Below are 19,802 nucleotides of genomic sequence, written 5' to 3'. Positions count from 1 at the left end.
CCTTAACTTCATGGAAACTTTATCTCCTCCTCTGTCTCCATGTCATGGTTAGAAACATATATCAGACATGGTGGTTATGGAGTGAGTATGTCTTCACTCTATCCATATTGGCTTTTTAAAGAACATCTATTTTATATTTGTATTTCAGCAGCTACAAGTCTGGGAGAACATGTGAACACTTGGGAACTGTGTGCCTAGCCTAGAGATGAAAGAAGGAAGTTGGGACCTTGTGAGTCTTGATAACCTCCTGGGGACGAGAGAACCCATTCCCCATGGCTTTTAATCACTAAGACACCAGCTGTGTGATGCTGTCTCCATGATCATTTATACATTAAGGCAAACATGAATTTTCTGCCCCATGGTAAGGGTGCAGCATTTTCTAACTCCTTATTCTCATCAACAGGATGGCCTTCTCCAGATGTCTAATATAAGACTCATTTTTAACAAAGTCTAGCACCCACATCCCAGGTAGCAATTTAGTGGATTGCCAGAAAAAGAGAAGCAAAACATTTTCATATGCTACATTTTGGTCCCTTTCTCTAGGGCTATATTATTCTTCCCTCAGTTGTCTCCAAGGTCACTAGTTTCATGCAACTTCAGTAATCACATTTTCCTACCTTCATCCAGGTACTTTTCTCTTCAGTGTCTTCTTGAAGATATTCCCAACTGCCAGCCCTGCCTTATTTTAGAACAAGAAGGACAACCTGGGGGATCTACAGGGGTACAGACCAACTTGTAAAAGAACCTTTATTAGCCAAGGCAGGTTGTAATACACAAATTCAACGTCCACCTCAGCCCAACGACTTGTGAAATGGGAGGCAGGTAGCTCTGCAGAGAGAAGGTAGGGAGTAGTAGATTTTTACCTTATTCATGTTTTACTTGTAACTATCAACTGACTGACTCAGTACTTTTCTACCAACCCAGCCTCACTAGAATTGGCTATCTCATTGCTGAACTTGGAAATGTCGAATCAATGGCTAACTTTAAAACAGAGGTAAGGATGCTTATTTGTGAAAAATAAGTAGAATAAATAGTAATACTCAACATGTGATATGTATTTATTAAGTGTGGCTTAAATTTATATTTCTGCCAAGAGCACCATCTTTGTGTGGTAACTCTGGGGACCTCACACTCCTCTTCATCTTAGCCAACTCATCTCTTTCCTATATTCAGATTCCAAACTCTACTTATTTTTCCCCTAAAATGTTCATCTCCACTATCATATTTTATTTAGACTCCTTTTTTTCCCATGCCTAACTGTTTTCACAGTTAGTAGAATTAATCAAGCAATGTAGTCTTTCAAGAAGTATTTATTGAGCTCCTAATATGTTCACTATTTTCTGGTGTTATGCTAGAGGGATGAACAGCACTGACAGGCTCCTGTTCTCATGGTGTTGGTGTTCCTGTGGGTAAAGGTAGATGCTAAACATGTTACCACATGAATGAACAAGAAAATTTAGAGGAGACAAAGTGTCTGCAAACACTGAAACAGAGTGATCAAGTATGTCAGAGGGAGAGCAGGAGAGGCTACATGAAATAGATGTCCAGGGATCATCTAACTGTGGAGGAGCTAGCTGAGCTGAGATTTGAATAATAAGAAGAAACACAAGACCTAGGAGCAGAGCATTTCAGGCACAGGCAGCAAGTGCATGCAGACATGAGCCTGGTCAGTGGAAGGGCATTAGGGTTGGCCAGTGTGGTTGTCTCATGAATGAGAATGGCTCAGTGAGATAAAATGAAATGAAAGAAGAGGAAAACACCATATCCTGTACTAATGTTAGATGATGGTAAAGTCTGTGAATTTAACAGAGGTGTGATATAAGCCCTGGAGCTTCAGATGAGGGGATCACATGATACAATTTATATTTTATAAAGCTCACTTGGCTGGCCAAGTGGTAAATGGACTCATAATGGCAATAGTGGAAGAAGGAGGAAATTGGAATAGCATGGAGAGGGATCGGTGGTTTATAACAGTAAACAGTTAAACTTTATAAAAAGTAAAACTTTATGGAGCAAAAAGTAAAACAGAGGGTACAGTTTTGAGAAAATTCCCTTATTAATTCTTCTGAGGTCATTTCCAAACTCAAAAAATTTCAGTACTATCATATTATATTCCCTTCTGACTCATGTATGAATAACTTTGGTTTTCAAAGCCTCTCATGATTCTTCTCTGATTATTGTGCTTTTTCATTGGTTGTTGACTTCTCCACATTATCTACACTCCATAGTTAATAAGCAAGCAAGTAATAACACACTCTACTATTTTCAGCAATATGTCCGGTTTGTTAGACTTGCCTGTCTAGACAGAAACAGATCCATTGCTGGTACTTTCTTCTGCACCCTCCACAGCACTTAGCATAGCTCTCAATACAGGGCACATTGCTGGAATTGCTTATTGATTGATTGAAAGCATACATCACTGGCATTTGTCTCTTCAGTATTTCTCTTATATGAAGAAGGGTGATTATCTGTCAATATTCATTGCATCATTAAAATAATATGCAATTCATTAATCATCTCTGAGATAACCAGATGAGGCTTTATTGTAATCTCTTTCTATTTTGCTGAGATAATTTCACTTGCTTTGGAGTTTATGAGGCCATAAGTGGCTCCCATCTGTTGATGAGCATATTTCTAAGAGTCATTTAGTCTCAAGTATGGAATACTTGAGGGGAAGTTAAATTGTAACTTTTTTATATTAAGTGTCATCTTAGTAACAGAATCAAAATTGGAAGCATGTGTTCAATTTTGGTCTTTCATTTTCAAAGCTTTAGGTCAGGCAAATAATTAATTTCATTTGTTTACAAAGTAGATTATGCCTAATAAAATCTATTTTGTTTATGGCCACATTTTAGTTAATCCATTGCTTTAGAAAATGGGAGAAATCTGATTGGATAATCATTCAACATAGTAAATTACATTATTCCACATCCACAGAACATTGGCCTAATTGAATTATCCAGTAATCGTATGATGAAAATATTCTCTTTTAATATACTTTGAGCAAGGCATACCAGTGATGAAAGAGTGAAAAATACTGTTTATTCCATTTTCATTTGACGATTGACCACAGAATGTAACATAACACTTCTTTGGATAATAACTTTTTCCACATTAAAGCTAATAAAGACAAGGTAGCTCTCGTTGGATATTTCCTGGTACTCTGTATTTTTCACTATTTGTCTGTATTTCTTGTCCTTCCTAGACATTTGTTTTTTGATGAATGCTACTTTGCAAAATAAATTTAAATAAAATTGTTTTCACTCTATGCCTGATAAAAGGGACAATTGTGGTCACTTTCCTCCCCCTCCACCCGTAAGAGGACAGAGGAAAAAGACTCCCTAGGCATTTTCCTTTACTCTTGACATTCTGATGATAAAATGCAGATACACACAAATATTTGCACACATCAGGGCAATCCTGGGTAGATACAGCAGATCTGCCCTGAGGGATGGGGGCCATTAGATAACGTGAATTTTAAAGAATTGGCCTGGTATGAAGATCACTACTTTTTATTTTTGGTGCTGGGGGGTTGAACTCAGGGCCTCATGCTTGACAGGCAGGCACTCTAATGTTTGAACCACAACCCCAGCCCTTTTTGCTTTGTTTATTTTTTCAGGTAGGGTCTCACTTTATGCTGTGGCTGACCTGGACTGTGAGTCTCCTATTTGTGCTTCTCGGTGTAGCTGGGGTGAATGACAGGTGCACAACACTGCTCTCATCCATTGGTTGAGAGGGGGTTCTTGCAAATGTGTTAATCTGGTTGTTCTCAAATCACAATCCTCTTGATCTCCATCTTCTGAGTAACTAGGTTTATAGGCTGAATCATCATGTTCATCTGACCACTACATCTTATAACACAAATTTTTTTTAATGATAACAAAAACTTTTATCCAAAATGATGACTATTCAAGTGCCTTTTTCACATAATTCCAGGAAAGATCAGGTTTTGACTTGATAAAAGCACAAAAGACTCATTGGAGTCCTTCATTCAGTTCTCTATCATGAGGAGGAAGAATAACATGGGTGAAATAGTTTAAAGGTAGACACAAAAACATACTGTATTTTAAGAATGTATATTCAGACACAGTGACAAACTGGCTCTGTGGCCCATTTGGCAGTAGCTCTAACCCAAGAAATGAATGGAAGACTTTCTAAATGGAGGCAGTGTTTGAAGTAGCAAATGCTGATGGATCTGTTAAATGGTTTCCTGCCTTGTTGACCTTGACTATCAAGGTTCTTTTTTGCTATGTATTGATAGAAAAATCCCAAATAATGGTACTGATTGTTTTGCTAATAAAATTTTCCAAGCTGAAAAATTTCAGTTATCCTTCCTATTTTCAGGATCAGCAAGCAGAGAGGGAAATAATTAGAAAAATTCAAAAGAGAAGAAGAGAAAGAAGAGAAACAGATCAATCAGAAAATTATTAATGCGATAGGTCTCACTGGCCTATTGGATTACAGTATCTTAAGTGACAATTAATTTGCATTGTGATTCTTTTGCATTAGATGGTACATTAAACAATTTTTACTCTTTTTAATATATGCTACTTTTTTCAGTACAGAGTTTCTGTATTCTAAATTTTCTCATATGCGTACATATATAAAATATAATGACAGTTATCAGTCACAGTAAAATAACTTCTAAGAGAGGTTTTAGTCATGAGATGCTGCTCTGGAAAAAAGGGAAATGTGTCCCACTTCAATTCTTACTTTACATCCGTGGTATCTTTGTAAAGGATCTGCTGAGAAAAATTGCCAATGGACCACAGATTATTCCTAGGTCTATATTTTTTCCCAGTTTTTAATCTCTTTTCAGGTGACAAATAGTTTTCTCTTAGACCAGACCAGATTCACTTGATTTTTTAAAAAACTTTTTTGATTAAAAAAAGTAATTGAATGCTCAACAGGGACCCCAGAGTAAGTGCATGCTCAGTGCATGCTCATCTCGATTGTTAAAACATGTTGAAAAAAAGATATACTACATCATAAATACCTGTATTCCAAGGTTGCAGAACCAGCTGCTTTAGTGCTGGAGTCAAAAATGGGGTGCAAATGAGGGTGGTCATAAGTGGGATCATCTAATTAATGTAACAACCTGAAGAGGAAGTAGTTGTATAGCATAGTGGTGAAGAGAAAGCGTTTCAGAATGGGATGGCGCTGGATACAGATTTGAGCTTTGCCACTCACTAGCTGAGTGTCTATAAATAAAGGTGTGTAAAGCAGCCTGGAATCATGGCTGGGGCTCATGCTATAGAGTTGGATGGCTTGATTCCATTCTGGCGTGGTAACTTATGTGTTATCCTGGGCAGGGTACTTAACCTCACTCAGCTTGAATTGCTTGATGGGTTCTCTGTATCACAGGGTTACTGCTGTGAGGTTGAATGCGATCATTTTATGTACAATTTAGCATAATGTCTATACATGGAATGCTATGAAGCATTTAATGATAATGCTAACTATTGTTATTATAAGTACTAATTTAGTGCTAAGAATGGCAGAACATGGAAAACTATTAAACTCAATCTCGAGCCTAAGTTTCTATCTATATAAAATGGGGATAAAAATATTAATTGTCATAGGGATGTTGTGATAAATAAGTGAGATGTAGATAATTGGATGAATAGCACAGCATTGGCTGTAATTATTCAGAAACATTCTAAAAGCAGTGAGAGAACTACTAGTCCATTTGACTGCTAATTGCTCTCTAGTATTTATGCCAGCCACTATTTTCTTCTTAGTGTTCAAGCTTTTAAAACACCTGACAGTCATTTTCTCCTCCTCCCTTTGTTTTGTCATTCTAGATCCCATTCCACAGATACCCTTACATAGTATTTTAACTTTCTTGGATTCCTGTTAAAGAGGGGGGGGCTTTGACATTTATACCTAAGTATTTTTTTGGTATGGAGCCACCTGGCCTTGAGTAAAGACCATTTAAATAAATCCTTCTTTGCTAACTTCCATTATTGCTACCACTTTTTGTTCTAATTTTGTCTCACTTTCAAACATTTTTTTAAAAAGACTCACAAATTGGATCATTTTTAAAAAGTGCAGTTTCCAATTCTAGAAATACTCTTAAAAGAGAGCGAGAGGGATGGGATCTTCACTAACTCCATTAGTGCTGAAGCTGCAAAGAGAAACTATCTTTAAGTCAAAATAATCTACTTGAGTGCATGCCATTTTGATAAGAATAGTGCAAGGTAATGCAATCCCATTTTAAATTTAGAAGTTCTAAAGTTCACGCTCCACTGAAAAGGCAGTAGTGATTGGCACTGACATGCTCACATTCCAGGAAGAAACCAGGTACCCAGGCCTTGACCCAAGCAAACTTTAATAGTCTTCAGGCAACATGGGAAGTGAACATAAAAGAAATACAGATGTCGATCAACCTAATTTTGACTCCTTTCCTCCCGTGGCTGTGGGATCATTATTCATAGAGACCACCTGTAGTCTTGACCCTCCCCTCTGTTTTTGGTTTAAATTCTTCACTTGGGAAGGGCAAAGATAATACCTTATTTTTGCCATAGAGAGTCAATGACAGAACAGTTTTGAACACAGCAGCGTACAGTGAGTAGACTGCTTGAATTTAGCATTCCTTCTGGATACTAGGATAATAATTTAGTGAGCAAAAAATTTATGTTTGACCAGCAATTGGTTGGGTCCTCAAGATATGTAAGGCCTTACAGTGGACACAGAGATGAGTCAAACTTGGTTTCTTCCCTTTAGAGTGTCATTATCTAATCACAAAAATTATATAAGGATATAAATAATTGGAATGCAGAGCTGAAAATGTAAAGATCTATGGCAAAGGGACAGACAAAGTAAAATGGGATCACAGAAAAGGGAGAGAGTGTTCTTAGCTGTGTGATGAAAGAAAGCTTCATAGAAGAGGTAGTATTTGAGTAGGTATTGCATGAATAGATTTTGTACATGCAGAGAAGAGGGTTAGTGTGTTGATGAAATAGTTTTATAAATGACACATTGTTTAGCATAAAGGTGGGGAGCATCCTCTCCAGAGGAGGACAAAGGTCACATGGGAAGAATGTACAGAGAAGCAAAGTGTGCCTGTACATCCTCCAACTTTCAAGGATATGCAGAAGATACTGAAAAACTAAAGCATCCACTTTCTCTTGTTTCCCAGGATACAGCCTGTGATTTTTAATCCCCAGCCTCACCCCACCCCACCCCACTTCAGCAGAGGGCCCAATTCAGCTGCTATATCCTTATCTCATATTCTGTGTGAGCTCAATTGGTTATCAAACTTTAAAACGTGAAGTTGAGAAGGAAAGAAAAAAATATGTCTTTGCATTTCTGTGTTTGTGATGTTTGGGTTTGTGAAGTAATGGCTCTTCTAGTCTAGTTTAAGGGTTGGGCTCTGTCTGAACTCAACTCTAGAACCACCTAGCTAGAATTTCTTGGGGGTGTTGGTTTCTAGATCTGTGCTAACAAGCTTCTAGGGTGAATATAATGCATGGGCAGGGTGAATAATCATAGTTAACAATGGGGGAGGTTTTTCTGTGCTCAGCAGTCAGAGGAAGAAGTGGAATGGAGATGATGGAACTTTCCAGCTTTGTTATGGTTTGAATTATGTCCCCTGAACAGTCATGTTGAAGTGCTACTGCCTTGACCCTATGATTGTGATCTTATTTGAACTTTGGATTTTTACCGATATAATTAAGTTGAGTTCAATAGTGTGGTCTAAGCCAATATGGCTGGCATCCTTATAAGAAAAAGAGGGTCACATAAGGAGGACAGAGATTGGAGTGGTGAAGCTACAAGACAAGGAATGCCAAGGATGACTGGTAACTACCAGAATCTAGGAAAGGACAAGGGAGTATTCTCCTCTATCAGTTTTAGAGGCACATGATCCCCTTCACAACTTGACTTTGGACAAGAACTGTGAGACAATACATTCCTGTTGTTTTAAGTCACCCAGTTTGTGGTACTTCGCTATGGCAGCCCCAGGACACTTGTACACAGATCTGATGGTGTGCTGATGGATTTGGCTATCTCTGAATTGAGTGTTCTCAGAGCCAGCTCCCAAACTGGGACTGTTCTCCACAACATGAATATCCCTCTACAAGAAATAAAGTCTCATATTCTGTGTCCCTCTTTGTCACCTAGCTGCACAAACACAAGGTACTAATTCACTATGGACTTTAAATATCTGCTATGTAAAGATGGATAACAGAAGGTATTAATTTACTACAGGTTTCAATTGTCTGCTATATAAGAAGGCAGTTTCCAAAAGTCAAATCAAAAGGTTTTTAAGATTTAGTTTTCCTTTTTTCATAATGACCATATTTTAATTTGGTTTTGGAAGTGTTTGGGGGTAGTATTTTAAGGTATTCCCTTTAATCTACCACAGTCAAAGTTATTCAGAAAACCTAGAGGAGATTTCATCTCTACAAATAACGTTTTCCAGATAGGAAATTATTGCAGCAATTGCATTGCCAGAGACAGCTGAAAAAATGGGTTATGCATTCATCCTGTTCTGAGCCATAAGCTGCCAAGCAGTTCACTGTTCATTTTTTGTCTTCTTCTCGTAAACAAGCTGAGTTAACAAGTTACTTTTAAAAAGCATACTAATTTCCCCAGTGAATTACACAGTAAAGAATCCAGCATTCCCTCCAGAGGACTCAAATAGTTGTTTGTTCTCAGAACTCAGGTGTGGTAAACCAGCTGGGGGTTACAAATGCACATTGGCTATTAGCTAGCAGGCTAGAGCCTCCCCTCCTCTCCAAATTTGATTTTTCACATTGGTGCACAACGCACCCTGGCCATTAGAAAAGAAAAAGAAAAAGAAAAAAAAAAAGCCCTCAATTTTCAATTTCAATTTAATTACACAATCTACAGTGCCTAACGGGGAGAATTTAGGGCAAGATTAATGCTCAACAGCTCTCCATTTTGCATTTCTCTCTGATAAAGAATCCTTCATTGATTAACCAGAGTGAGTTTTCAAAAATGTTCTTTAAGAGTCAAATTTCTTTGGTGGTGGAATGACTTGAAAAAGGGCGTGACTTCATTTTTTGATTTTTTTGCCAGAACTTACATAAATTAAAGGTGTGAGAATACTCTTTGAATTTTATAGTGTGTTCTTGAGATTACGGACTGTATCTGTAATTGGAAAAAGAATGAATAGAAATTTCTTTGGAGTATTAGAAATATAAGCTGATAGACAAAGATTGTACAATATAATTATCTGTTCTGAGAATGACTGTATAAATAAAATACTAAGGCCATCCTCTCTTATGTTAAAGTAAAGAGTTAACAAGACTGGAAACCATTATGATGTTATCTGGCATCAAATCAGCATTTAAGATTATGGGTAAATATTTGGTATACGGTTTTGGTGTCTATATTCTCTATTGGTTTAACCAAATGTTCAAAGAAGGAAAATACAGGAAATGAAAATTTGCCTGTAAGAACTGGACTTAATCTATTTTTTGACCAACTGCTTTTACTTATTAAATGAATGAGAAAATCAAACCTCTTTATAGGGATAAGTATTCCTTACATGACTTAAATAAATAAATATGGCAGCAGTAAGCTATATAGGTTAACTGTTGGTCAGCCTTATGCAACCTCTTGAGTACATAAAACTAACTGAAAATACAATGATAAACTAAATTCAGAAGGCAAATAAACAATTTGAAAAGGCCAACTGGTTTAGCTATTACACAATGATGCTATTCTCAAGCCTTAAATTGGCTGTTCCTGCAAGTCAACATTTACAATTATATTCAAAAGCCAAAAGATACCTGATAAGCATTGAGTTTTGCCTACTGAATTTGCAGTACGGTATCAAATGAGCTAGCTATGTTTAAAGCTTGATGAATTGCTTGATGAATCACACAGATTAGGGAAAGCCAGAACTTTATGTGGGTGGACTGACAGTGGGAACCAGAATTGGAGCTTATTTTGGAGTTACTTAGATGACTTCGAAAAATGTCCCCTGGATGGGTATAAATGTAGATTTCCCACTTCTCTCCTTTGCAAGGGTAAGTTATAATTTATACCAGAGGGGAAAAAAGACACAAAGATTTCTATCTGTGAGTGAAATCTGAACAATATTTTGCTACAGGCTAATGTCTGCATCTTCTGAGTTTAGCACACAGGCAGCAAGTGAGACTCTGAAGCTCACCCGGCCCACAGAAGGCCTAGTGGCGTGGGCGCCGGTGTTCTTAGTTATACCACGTGTGGCTGCCTGCCTTAAGCCCCTTCAACAGTTATATATAAACAATAGATCATTAAGATTGGATAAGGAAAGAATGAAGCAGACAGGAAAATGCCAGCTAGCTGTGCAGTGGAAGGAAAAGTCAGAATGGAAAGTCACCTTAGGATGTATTTCTGCTCTAGGGGGAGCATTTAAAACTGCTTAGGAAGGAGTGATTTTCAGCTGGGTGAATTAACACTTGAGAAGATCACAGAGGACAGTCACTTTAGTTCAGGGAAAAGTAGATAAAAGGATAAAAGTATTTATTCGCTGCCATGATGGTATCAATGCAGAGGTCACAATATGGTTGGATGAGTTACACATTAGGACTGGCAGAATCCATTTGTCTACTGTTTCCCATTTTTTAGTTAAGAAGGATTAGAGAGAAGATATATGGTTGGAGACAGACAAAGAAAGTGCATGATTCTCCACAATTAATTGATTTATTTGTTCTTAGAACCAATAATACATACATTGTCCATGTGTAACAACTAGCATAATGGTTTTTAACATCTACAAATGCTTAATTATTAACAATCATATTATATATTATGGTTTATGAGAAGTAGGAAATACCTGGTTGGTAATATGCTCCTGGATTTTTTCTGTAGTCACTGAAAAAGAAAGCAAAAAAAAATTTATATGAAAGCATGAAAATCAATTAAAATGCAGTACTGATTCTGCTTTGTTCTCAGTCAAAACTCCCATAGCAGTCATGGGATCTCTGAACAAGGATTTGTATCACAGTGTGGACATTTACAATTAATTCAATAACTGGTGCTGGTGGAATGAGTCAAACCCTAAATAAACTGTGTTAGGCAAAGACAATAACAAGTGGAGTGGAAATCCAATAAGGCTGATAACCAGGAAAATGTATTAAACTTTGGCAGAGAGATGAATAGTACTGAAGAAAACTCTACACATGAGCTAGTCAAAGACTTCCAAACAATGACAACTTGTTGCAGTATAACACTAATTCTGAGTGCATGGAAACTGAGAACCAGGCAAGGGGATCTGAGGATTTGATGGTCAAGCACCTCCTCCTCCTCTTCCTCCTCCTCCTCTTTTCTTCTCCTCCTTCCACTCTCCCTCCTCTTTTTTCTTCCTTCTCTCCCTCCTCCTCCTCCTTCTTCTCCATTTCTTCTTCTTCCTCCTGTTTCTTTCTCCTTCTCCTCCTCCTCCTCCTTCTCCTCACCCCTCTTCCTCCTTCTTTATACAAGACCTTGCTGTGTATCACAGACTGGCCTGGAACTTGTTATGTAGATTAGGATGGCCTCAAACTCATGATCCTCCTACCTCAGCCTCTTAAGTGCTGGGATTACAGGTATGGACCACCATACTAAGCTAGACATTTTAAAAATGTCTCTCCTATCTGGGGAGCGATGAAGACATTCTAATACTTTGTTCTCATAATATTGCCAGAGATTAAAGTACAAAGTAACCATTCCATAGATGGTATCTTGGGCAAGATGGAACAAATTTAGAGTAATGTATAAAAGGCAACAGGGACATAAATAATAAGGATTCTAAAACAATAAACATCAGTCCTTGTGAAAATGCATTTTGAATAGAAGGAAATAAAATTCTTAGGAATAATAAATAACCAATAAACCACCATAAAAATAAAGAAGAAATATGGTAGCACCACAGTTATTTTGTGTTTGTGAACAGTGTATTATATATACTTTATTAAACATGTTCTTTTAAAAATAAACTTAAATTTTGAGATAATTGTACATAGAGTTATAAAAATACAGAGAGATTCCTTGTACCCTTTACCCAGTTTCCCCCAATGGTAATATCTCAAAAATCAAGAGTTTTACAGAAATGGAACATGAATGGAGTCATACATCATAGTACATAATCATATGCACAATTCTCTAGGGATTCACCCAGGTTGCTGTGTGTATTGGCAGTCAGCTTCTTTTTCTTGCTAAGTAGTATTTCTTGGTATGGATGTGCTATACTTTATTTAGCCATTTACTTGTTCAGGGGCATATCTGGGTACTTTCTAGGTTGGGGCTAATACAAATAAAGCTGCTATAAACATTTATGTATATATATGTTTTATATGTATATAGTTTTTATTTCTCTGGAATAAATGCCCAGGAGTACAACTGCTAGGTTGTAGGGCAGTTGCATGTTTAGTTACTGAATAAATTCTAAAATCTTTAAAAATGATGTTTATCTAAATAAGTGAAGCTTACCAATGAATCAACCAGTAATAATTATACATTAAAAATCTCTAAGTATTCAGTACCAGGCAAGGTGTCATATGTAGACAGTAGAAGTATAAAGAGGATAAAAAAAGGAATGGCATATTACGAATGAGCTATTTGAAGCCATCATCAAAAACACCACCAAGAACATGTGTTGACGAGGATGTGGGGAAAAAGGAACCCTTGTACGCTGCTGGTGGGAATGCAAGCTGGTGCAACCACTCTGGAAAAAAATTTGGAGACTTCTTAAAATCTAAACATAGACTTGCCATATGATCCAGCAATCCCACTCCTGGGGATATACCCAAAGGAATGCAACACAGGTTACTCCAGAGGCACCTGCACACCCATGTTTATTGCAGCACTATTCACAATAGCCAAGTTATAGAAACAACTAAAATGCCCCACTGCTGATGAATGGATCAAGAAAATGTGGTACTTGTACACAATAGAATTTTACTCAGCCATGAAGAAAAATGAAATCTTATCATTTGCAGGTAAATGGATGGAACTGGAGAACATCATTCTGAGCTAGGTTAGCCAGGCTCAGAAGACCAAAAATCGTATGCTTTCCCTCATATGTGGACATTAGATCTAGGGCAAATGTAGCAATGTTGTTGGACTTGGATCACAAGACAAGGGGAGAGTACATACGAGAGATAGAAAACCCAAAACATGAAAGCATTTGATGTCCCCACTCCAGAGGAACTAATACAGAAACCTTAAAACGACAGGTTATCATGTGCAGGGGATCAGGAAAAAATGTAAAGATCAGTTACAGTTGAATCAACATGGGTCGTAACACATGGGTACACGAAAAAAATAGTTGGAATCTGTCTGTATAGCTATCCTTAACTTGACCAGCAAAAATACTTTGTCTTCCTTATTATGTTTATGTCTTTCTTCAACAAAATCAGTGATAAGGGCAGAACTGGATCTGCCTGGAACTGAGAGGGGGAGAGGGGGAAGGGTGGGGGAGGGGGCAGTGTGGAGAAATGACCCAAACAATGTATGCACATGTGAATAAATGAACAACAAAAAGAATTAAAGAAAATAATCATTATTAACTTTACTTACAGAAATAAAGAATCAATAATTTGTTTCAAGTTAAAACAAAACAACAACAACAAAAGAATGAGCTATTTGATCATGCTGTTGCCAGGAAATGCCTGTGCCAATCTTGGAGTTTTCAGGTAACAGAAACCAATTTTCTTCAATTTCAATGGGTGTTGCTCAACAAGTACTCTTGATATGTTTTAAATATTTAGATTTCTTTTGTCAGGTTATATGCAGAGTGTTTTTAAAGAAAAGACAATATGCTTTGAAGGAAAACCTTCTGAGTTGGACAGAACCAAATTTTGGCTACCTAAACAAGTGACATTTGAACTGAAATCTGAAAGGTGGTAAGAAAGCTAATTTCACTGAGAAGAGGGGGAAGAACATTCAGGCAAAAGGAGGAGTATGTGCCAAGATCATGTACAGGAGGGACTGTGGTGTGTCAAAGTTACAGAAAGGAAGCAATGTGATTAGAGGGGGAACTAAGAGGAGTGGGTATCAGGTAAGGCTCAACAGGCAGGCAGGAGATCTCCAGAAAGTAAGTCCTTGAAGACCATTTTGGGAGATTTGTGAATATCCCAAGTATGGTAGAAAATCAGCCATTAAGGAGACTTGTGAGAGAGTAAGAGTAGGAGCATCAAAATGTCACACATAAATTTGCATTAAAAAAAGATCACTCAGCTCTGATTGTCATCAGCAGAGAAATCTGGATATGATATCAAGGGTGGCAATAATATACAAAACTTAGTTTATTTTCCTTGGGGCCAAGGGAAATCTGGAGGAGTTCAAGAGAAAAATAAGAGCCCAAACAATTAAATAATCTGACCCTAGTAAGGTAACAGTCCACCGAACTCTAGAAAAGGGACAGATGACAAGCCTGGCATCTGACGATAGCTTTGCCAGTTATAGTGTTTGATTTGGAGCAAATATAATGCTTTGGCTGTGTGCCCATGTAACACAAGAGTTAATACCTACCCCTCCCCAGATTTATGAGGATTAAAGTGAAATGAGTATGAATTTTGTAGACAAAGGATGAAGAGCAGCATTCCAGTTGTTAGGATTAGAAAGAAAAACGCCTCTCAGGCAGGCAAGAATAAGGTGTGTTGGGTGAATCATGAGGAGTTCTGGGTGGCTTATAGAGTAGGCCCCTATCTGCAGGATTACTTTTCATAGTTTCAATTAACCACAGTCCATATGAAGTGGAAAATTACAAGGACAAACAGTTCCTCAGTTTTGAATAGCTTTTATTAGTATGCTGCTGTAATTGTTCAATTTTATTAATAGTTATTTTTAGTCTCTTACTATGCTTAATTTGTAAATTAAGCTTTCTCATAGGCATGTATATGTAGAAAAAACAATAGTATATATGGAATCTGCAGTTTCAGGCATTGACCAGCCATCTGAAATATTGCCCCCATGGATAAGAAGGCCACTGTGTAATGTCAGCGTATACTATTGTAGGTGGGAAGTGTAGGATATGGAAGAAGGAAAGAACCCAGCCTTAGAAGGGTGATGATTTGAGGTGAAACTGGGGGCTTTGTAGGCAGTGGATGGGTCATCAAATATCTTTGAGAAGGAAATGAGGTGCCCACAACTGTTCTAGAGAAAGAGTAGCTGAGGAATAGTGTAGAGGATGGCTGAAGGGGCAGTGGGAGGCAGGTGGCAGAGAGAACAGTGAGCATGTGCTGTATCTAGGCAAGGGAATGAGGGCTGTGCCCAGGCAGCCAGGGCACAGTGGAGAGATGCCAAGAGCAGGTGATGTTTCTGAAGTTGGTTCTGGTGACTGATTTGATTTGGAAGTACAGGATTGTGGAGCAAGCAACCCACCAATTTTTTAGCTAGTAGAAGCTGGGTGCCTGTGGCTCAAGCTTGTAATTCTAGCTACTTGGGAGGCTGAGATCAGGAGGATTGTGGATCAAGGTCAGACCAGGAAAACAGTTCATGTGACCCCATCTCCAAATAACCAGAGTAAAAATTAACTAGAGGTGTGATTCAAGGGGAAGAGCACCTGCTTTGCAAGCATAAATCCCTGAGTTCAAATTCTAGTTCCATCCAAAAAAAATAGCTAGAGGAATTTGTAGATAACAGCATTTAAAGATACGATGAATCAAGGAACAGAATTTAAGAAGTTATTAAGTGAGGCTAGTTCCATAATTAAAATGAAGAAATCTGTAAAGGTACAGAAGATGCTGTGGCAAATATGGTAAACTGAGTAATAGCCCACTAAAATGTCCACATCCTAACCATTGGAACCTGTGAATATGATATCTCACTCAGACAAGGACTTTGCAGATGGGAGTAAACTGATGGTCTGGAGATGGAAAGATTATCTTGGATTATCGGATGTCTGTAATGTAATCCCAGGGTCCTTCCTTAATAAAAGGAAGGCTAGTCAAAGGCAGATGGGAGTCCATGAGATGATTGTAGCAGAGGACAGTGATGAGTGCTAGAAGGGTACCATGAACCAAGGTCTGTGGTCAATCTCTTGAACCTGGAAATAGAAAGGAAATGAACTCTCCTCCACAGGGAATAGAAACAGGTTGATACTTTGATTTTAGTCTAGTTGGACTCACCTGAACTTCTGACCTCTAGAACTGTAAGATTAACAAATTTGTGTTTTCTAAGTCACCAAATTTGTGGTACAATCAGCTCTCTGTATCTAAGAGTTCTGAATCTATAAACTCAACCAATCATGGGTCAAAAATATTTGAAAAAATTTGTATACATACTGACCATGCACACACTTTTCTCCTTGCCATTATTCCCCAAAAAATACATTACAAAAATTACTTACATAGCGTTTATATTGTATTACATATTACAAGTGATTCAGAGATGACTTAAAGTATGGGGGAGGATGTTTGTAGGTTATACGCAAATGCTATGTCATTTTATTTAAAGGACTTGAGCATGTTTGCATTTTAGGATTTCAGAAAGATTCTGGGACTAATTCCCTATGAACACCAAGGGCCAACTGTAATTTCTTACACCATCCATAGGAAAGTAATAACAAATTTTCAATCTGTTTTGGCTATTCCTCCAGGGCAGGGAGAGAAGGAAATGGCTACTGAATTTTCTACCAGGTTCTGGGTGAGGTATTTCACATACATTGTATCCTTGGAATAACCCTAAGGATTATTCCCTTTTGTTTTTGTTTTAGATTATATGACCAGGGCTCAATCAATTTACAAAATTTACCTGGTTTACTCCTGAAGGAATACTCAGCATTGTAACACACAATGTTGCCACTCAACACATAGCAAAAGATAAGTTTTAAGACAAAACCAATATTGTCTATCTCATATTTGTGTCTTGTCCCTTCACTTTTTGATTAGACGACCACTAGAAGAGAGAACGAAATAAGAACACTTGACAAGGTTGTTGGACTGACAGGCTAGTGGAACATAGAAATAGCTTCCCTAAGAATCCTTAAATTTTACTTTCATTTTGTCTTCAAGAAAATGGAGCAGAATAATCTGTAGAGGAAGGTCATGGCATATTTGGCTCATCTTAAGAAGAAGATGGTGTTAAGACCCTGTCCATTCATAAGCTTCAGGAAAGGAGGTTGTAGAAATACCCTCCACCTACTATCATTAATTTTGAGGGGATCCACTTCTCTAAGATTTACAATTCTAGGATAACTGCAACAAATTCTCTAAACTTCACAGTGAAACTCACAACTCTCTTTTATTGTAAGTTGTGTAGATAACATTTGAACTGACTAAAATTCCAGGGGATGTTCTTTTACTGGCTAAACAGCTTAAAACAGCGATTCTTCATGTCTTTCAGGTATCAGGCCCCTTTGAGACTCTCAGAGTAGCTATGAGTCTGATCCTCAGAAAAATGTCAACACAAGCACAAGGGGACAATGGCAGGTGGTAGACCCTCTCTGGCCATGCAGAGATGTACAAGAATCTGCAGTTTAAGGTTTATTTCAAGTGGTAGGCCCAGATGTGTAAAATAATTTCTGATTCCAACTCCTCTGCGTAACTTTCTTATTCCTCAAAACTATAGACTCATTAGTTATTTAACCATTTCCTCTAATTTAGTTAACTGAAAGTATGAGTCCACTTGCTTAGTATAGCATATTCATTCTAAAAAATATAATACTTTCACTATGTTAGATGCTGGTTATGCAAAGATGAATGCAGTAGGCTACCCACCCTTAAGAAGATCAAGGTCAAGTACAGGAGAGAAAGAAATAGAGACAAATTGCAGCAACTCCTGAGAAGTGCCTTAATAGTTACAAATAGTCACACGCTGTAGACACACAGAGAAGGACTACCAATGTAAACTGTCTTGGGGAACAGACAGGTTTCCAGTAGCTATGTGGTCATAGCTGTTGTCAAATTCTCATTTAACTTTGCAGAAATACAGCATCAACAGCACAGAACCATAGTTTTAATTGGTTCATTATTAGCACTTTTCTTAGCAGAGTTTAGAATGCCTTTCATATCCTTATCTTTTGGATAGGTATGTTTGAACAAATGTTTAGCAATATGGTGAGGACAGGAAATTAGACATAAGTTTAGAGATAGGACCTGTCCTTGTGATTTAGGAAAGTGAATAATGAGCATATGGAACTTCAGCCAGACCTTCAAAGTGGGTAGAATTTGGTGAGAATTTTAGAAATGACAAGTCTGACTGGACGAGAAGGCTTAGTGGGAAATAGCCTTGCCTGGGTAGGTTTGGGTGACCTGATAGTCGGTCAATTGTTTTATTCTTGAAGCAGTAGGCAATCTGAAAGCTATTCTGACTTCTTCAGCAGAAGTGGGACATGCAGGAAGATTAGGAAGATCAGACTGGTGAATAGTTTGGACAGAGTAGGGAGAAAAAGATGAGAATAATTTGGAGCTTAGGGGGTGGATAAACTAGGTGATGGCTTTTGGTGCTTCTGTTAGGGAGGTAAAAATGGAAAAGAACATAAAGAAAAAAATCAAAGAAAGCATGTTGAAGAAATGTTTGGGAGTAATTGGTAACAAATAGTTACAGGGAATAGGTCAGAAAGAGTTATATTCAGTATTATTTATTTACTTAACAAACACAATGGAGCAGCTACCATGAGTCATAAGTGGATGCCGAGCTCTGGGATTCAACTGTGAATAAGAGTGGCTGCTCAATGCCTTGTCGCTGCTCCCAAAGAGCATGTTGGTTCCATTTCCTCTGTTTCCATGACATTGTCTACTGTCACCTACATTTTGCACAATCTCTTCTGTTCAGATACTCAAACTGTTTTGAAGGTGCCACATGTGAAGTCTTGAGACAGGGTAAGGAAAAGGGGGTAAGGCTATGTATTTATTCCTCTTTCCTGGGGTGCAAATATGCTTATTATATGTAATTAGATATTTTATATCTGTGGAATGCTGGAGTACCTCATTCCTCTCTTCCCCATCAAAGGATATCTTAGAAGGAATCTAGAATTTGGGGAAGACGACCAACCTGGTGATGTGAAACTGCATGTTTGGCAACTCAATGACCTAGAGTTTCATCTTTACCTTAAAAATGGGGTACAGAGCTGCAGCCATGACTAATGAAAAAGCGCAGGTACCAGGAAATAGCTCAAGTGAGCCAATGACAGTGTTGGAGCGGGGAAGGCATAGATGTTCACGGGCAGTCAGGAACAATGTCCTGATATACAAGTTGAGTATATCAACTGAAGTGCTTGGGACCAGAGGTGTTTTGGATTTAAGATTTTTTCAGATTGTGGAATATTTACATGTACATAATGAGATATTTTATTATTGGTTCTGAAGTATAAACACAAAATGCTCATATGACATAACCCAAAAGTGATTTTGCACAATATTTTTAGTAATATTGTGCATGAAACAAAGTTTCATAGTATGGAATTTTCCACCTGTGCTGTCATATCAGCACTCAAAAATTTCTAATTTTGGAGCATTTTGAACGTTAGACTTCCAGATTAGGGACGCTCCACCTATACATATATTCATGCCCTTCTGTCCACAGTCACTATCTTATTGTGCCTGTCAGTGTCTCTCCCTGGGCTATGAGTTAAGCATTTAGTTTTTCTGCTTCACTCTGTCTCTCTAATTTAGGACACCTTACATTCCTTCACCATCTGCTCCTTGCCCACATCTCTGACCTCATCTAGCTACAGTCTGTCCTCTGTCTTCTCCTTCTTCTTAACCTTCATCCACTTTGGTTTTATGTACATTTCTAGTCCTTTCTTGTCTCTGGTCCTTTGTACACACTGTGGTCTCCCCTACTTTGCAGGGCTGACTTGTATTTTTGTCTCAGTTTAATATTAAGACCTCAAGGATTCTTTCCTCCTCACCCCATCCCTTTTT

The 19,802-nt window shown here is 37.8% G+C and overlaps 1 protein-coding gene across 9 annotated transcripts in view; it reads right to left on the bottom strand.

Annotated features, from left to right (window-relative positions):
* Window positions 1-19,802, bottom strand: part of Chst9 (carbohydrate sulfotransferase 9) — a 257,514-nt gene that overhangs the window by 20,479 nt on the left and 217,233 nt on the right. For all 9 annotated transcript variants that reach the window (XM_074070103.1, XM_074070105.1, XM_074070101.1 and 6 more), the window contains one exon: window positions 10,793-10,830. In XM_074070103.1, the coding sequence (XP_073926204.1) occupies window positions 10,793-10,830 (38 nt within the window). The remainder of the gene's footprint in view (window positions 1-10,792; window positions 10,831-19,802) is intronic.

This window comes from Castor canadensis, chromosome 4 (genome assembly GCF_047511655.1).
Source record: "Castor canadensis chromosome 4, mCasCan1.hap1v2, whole genome shotgun sequence".
NCBI lineage: Eukaryota > Metazoa > Chordata > Mammalia > Rodentia > Castoridae > Castor > Castor canadensis.
This window is presented reverse-complemented; position numbering and strand designations above follow the sequence as displayed.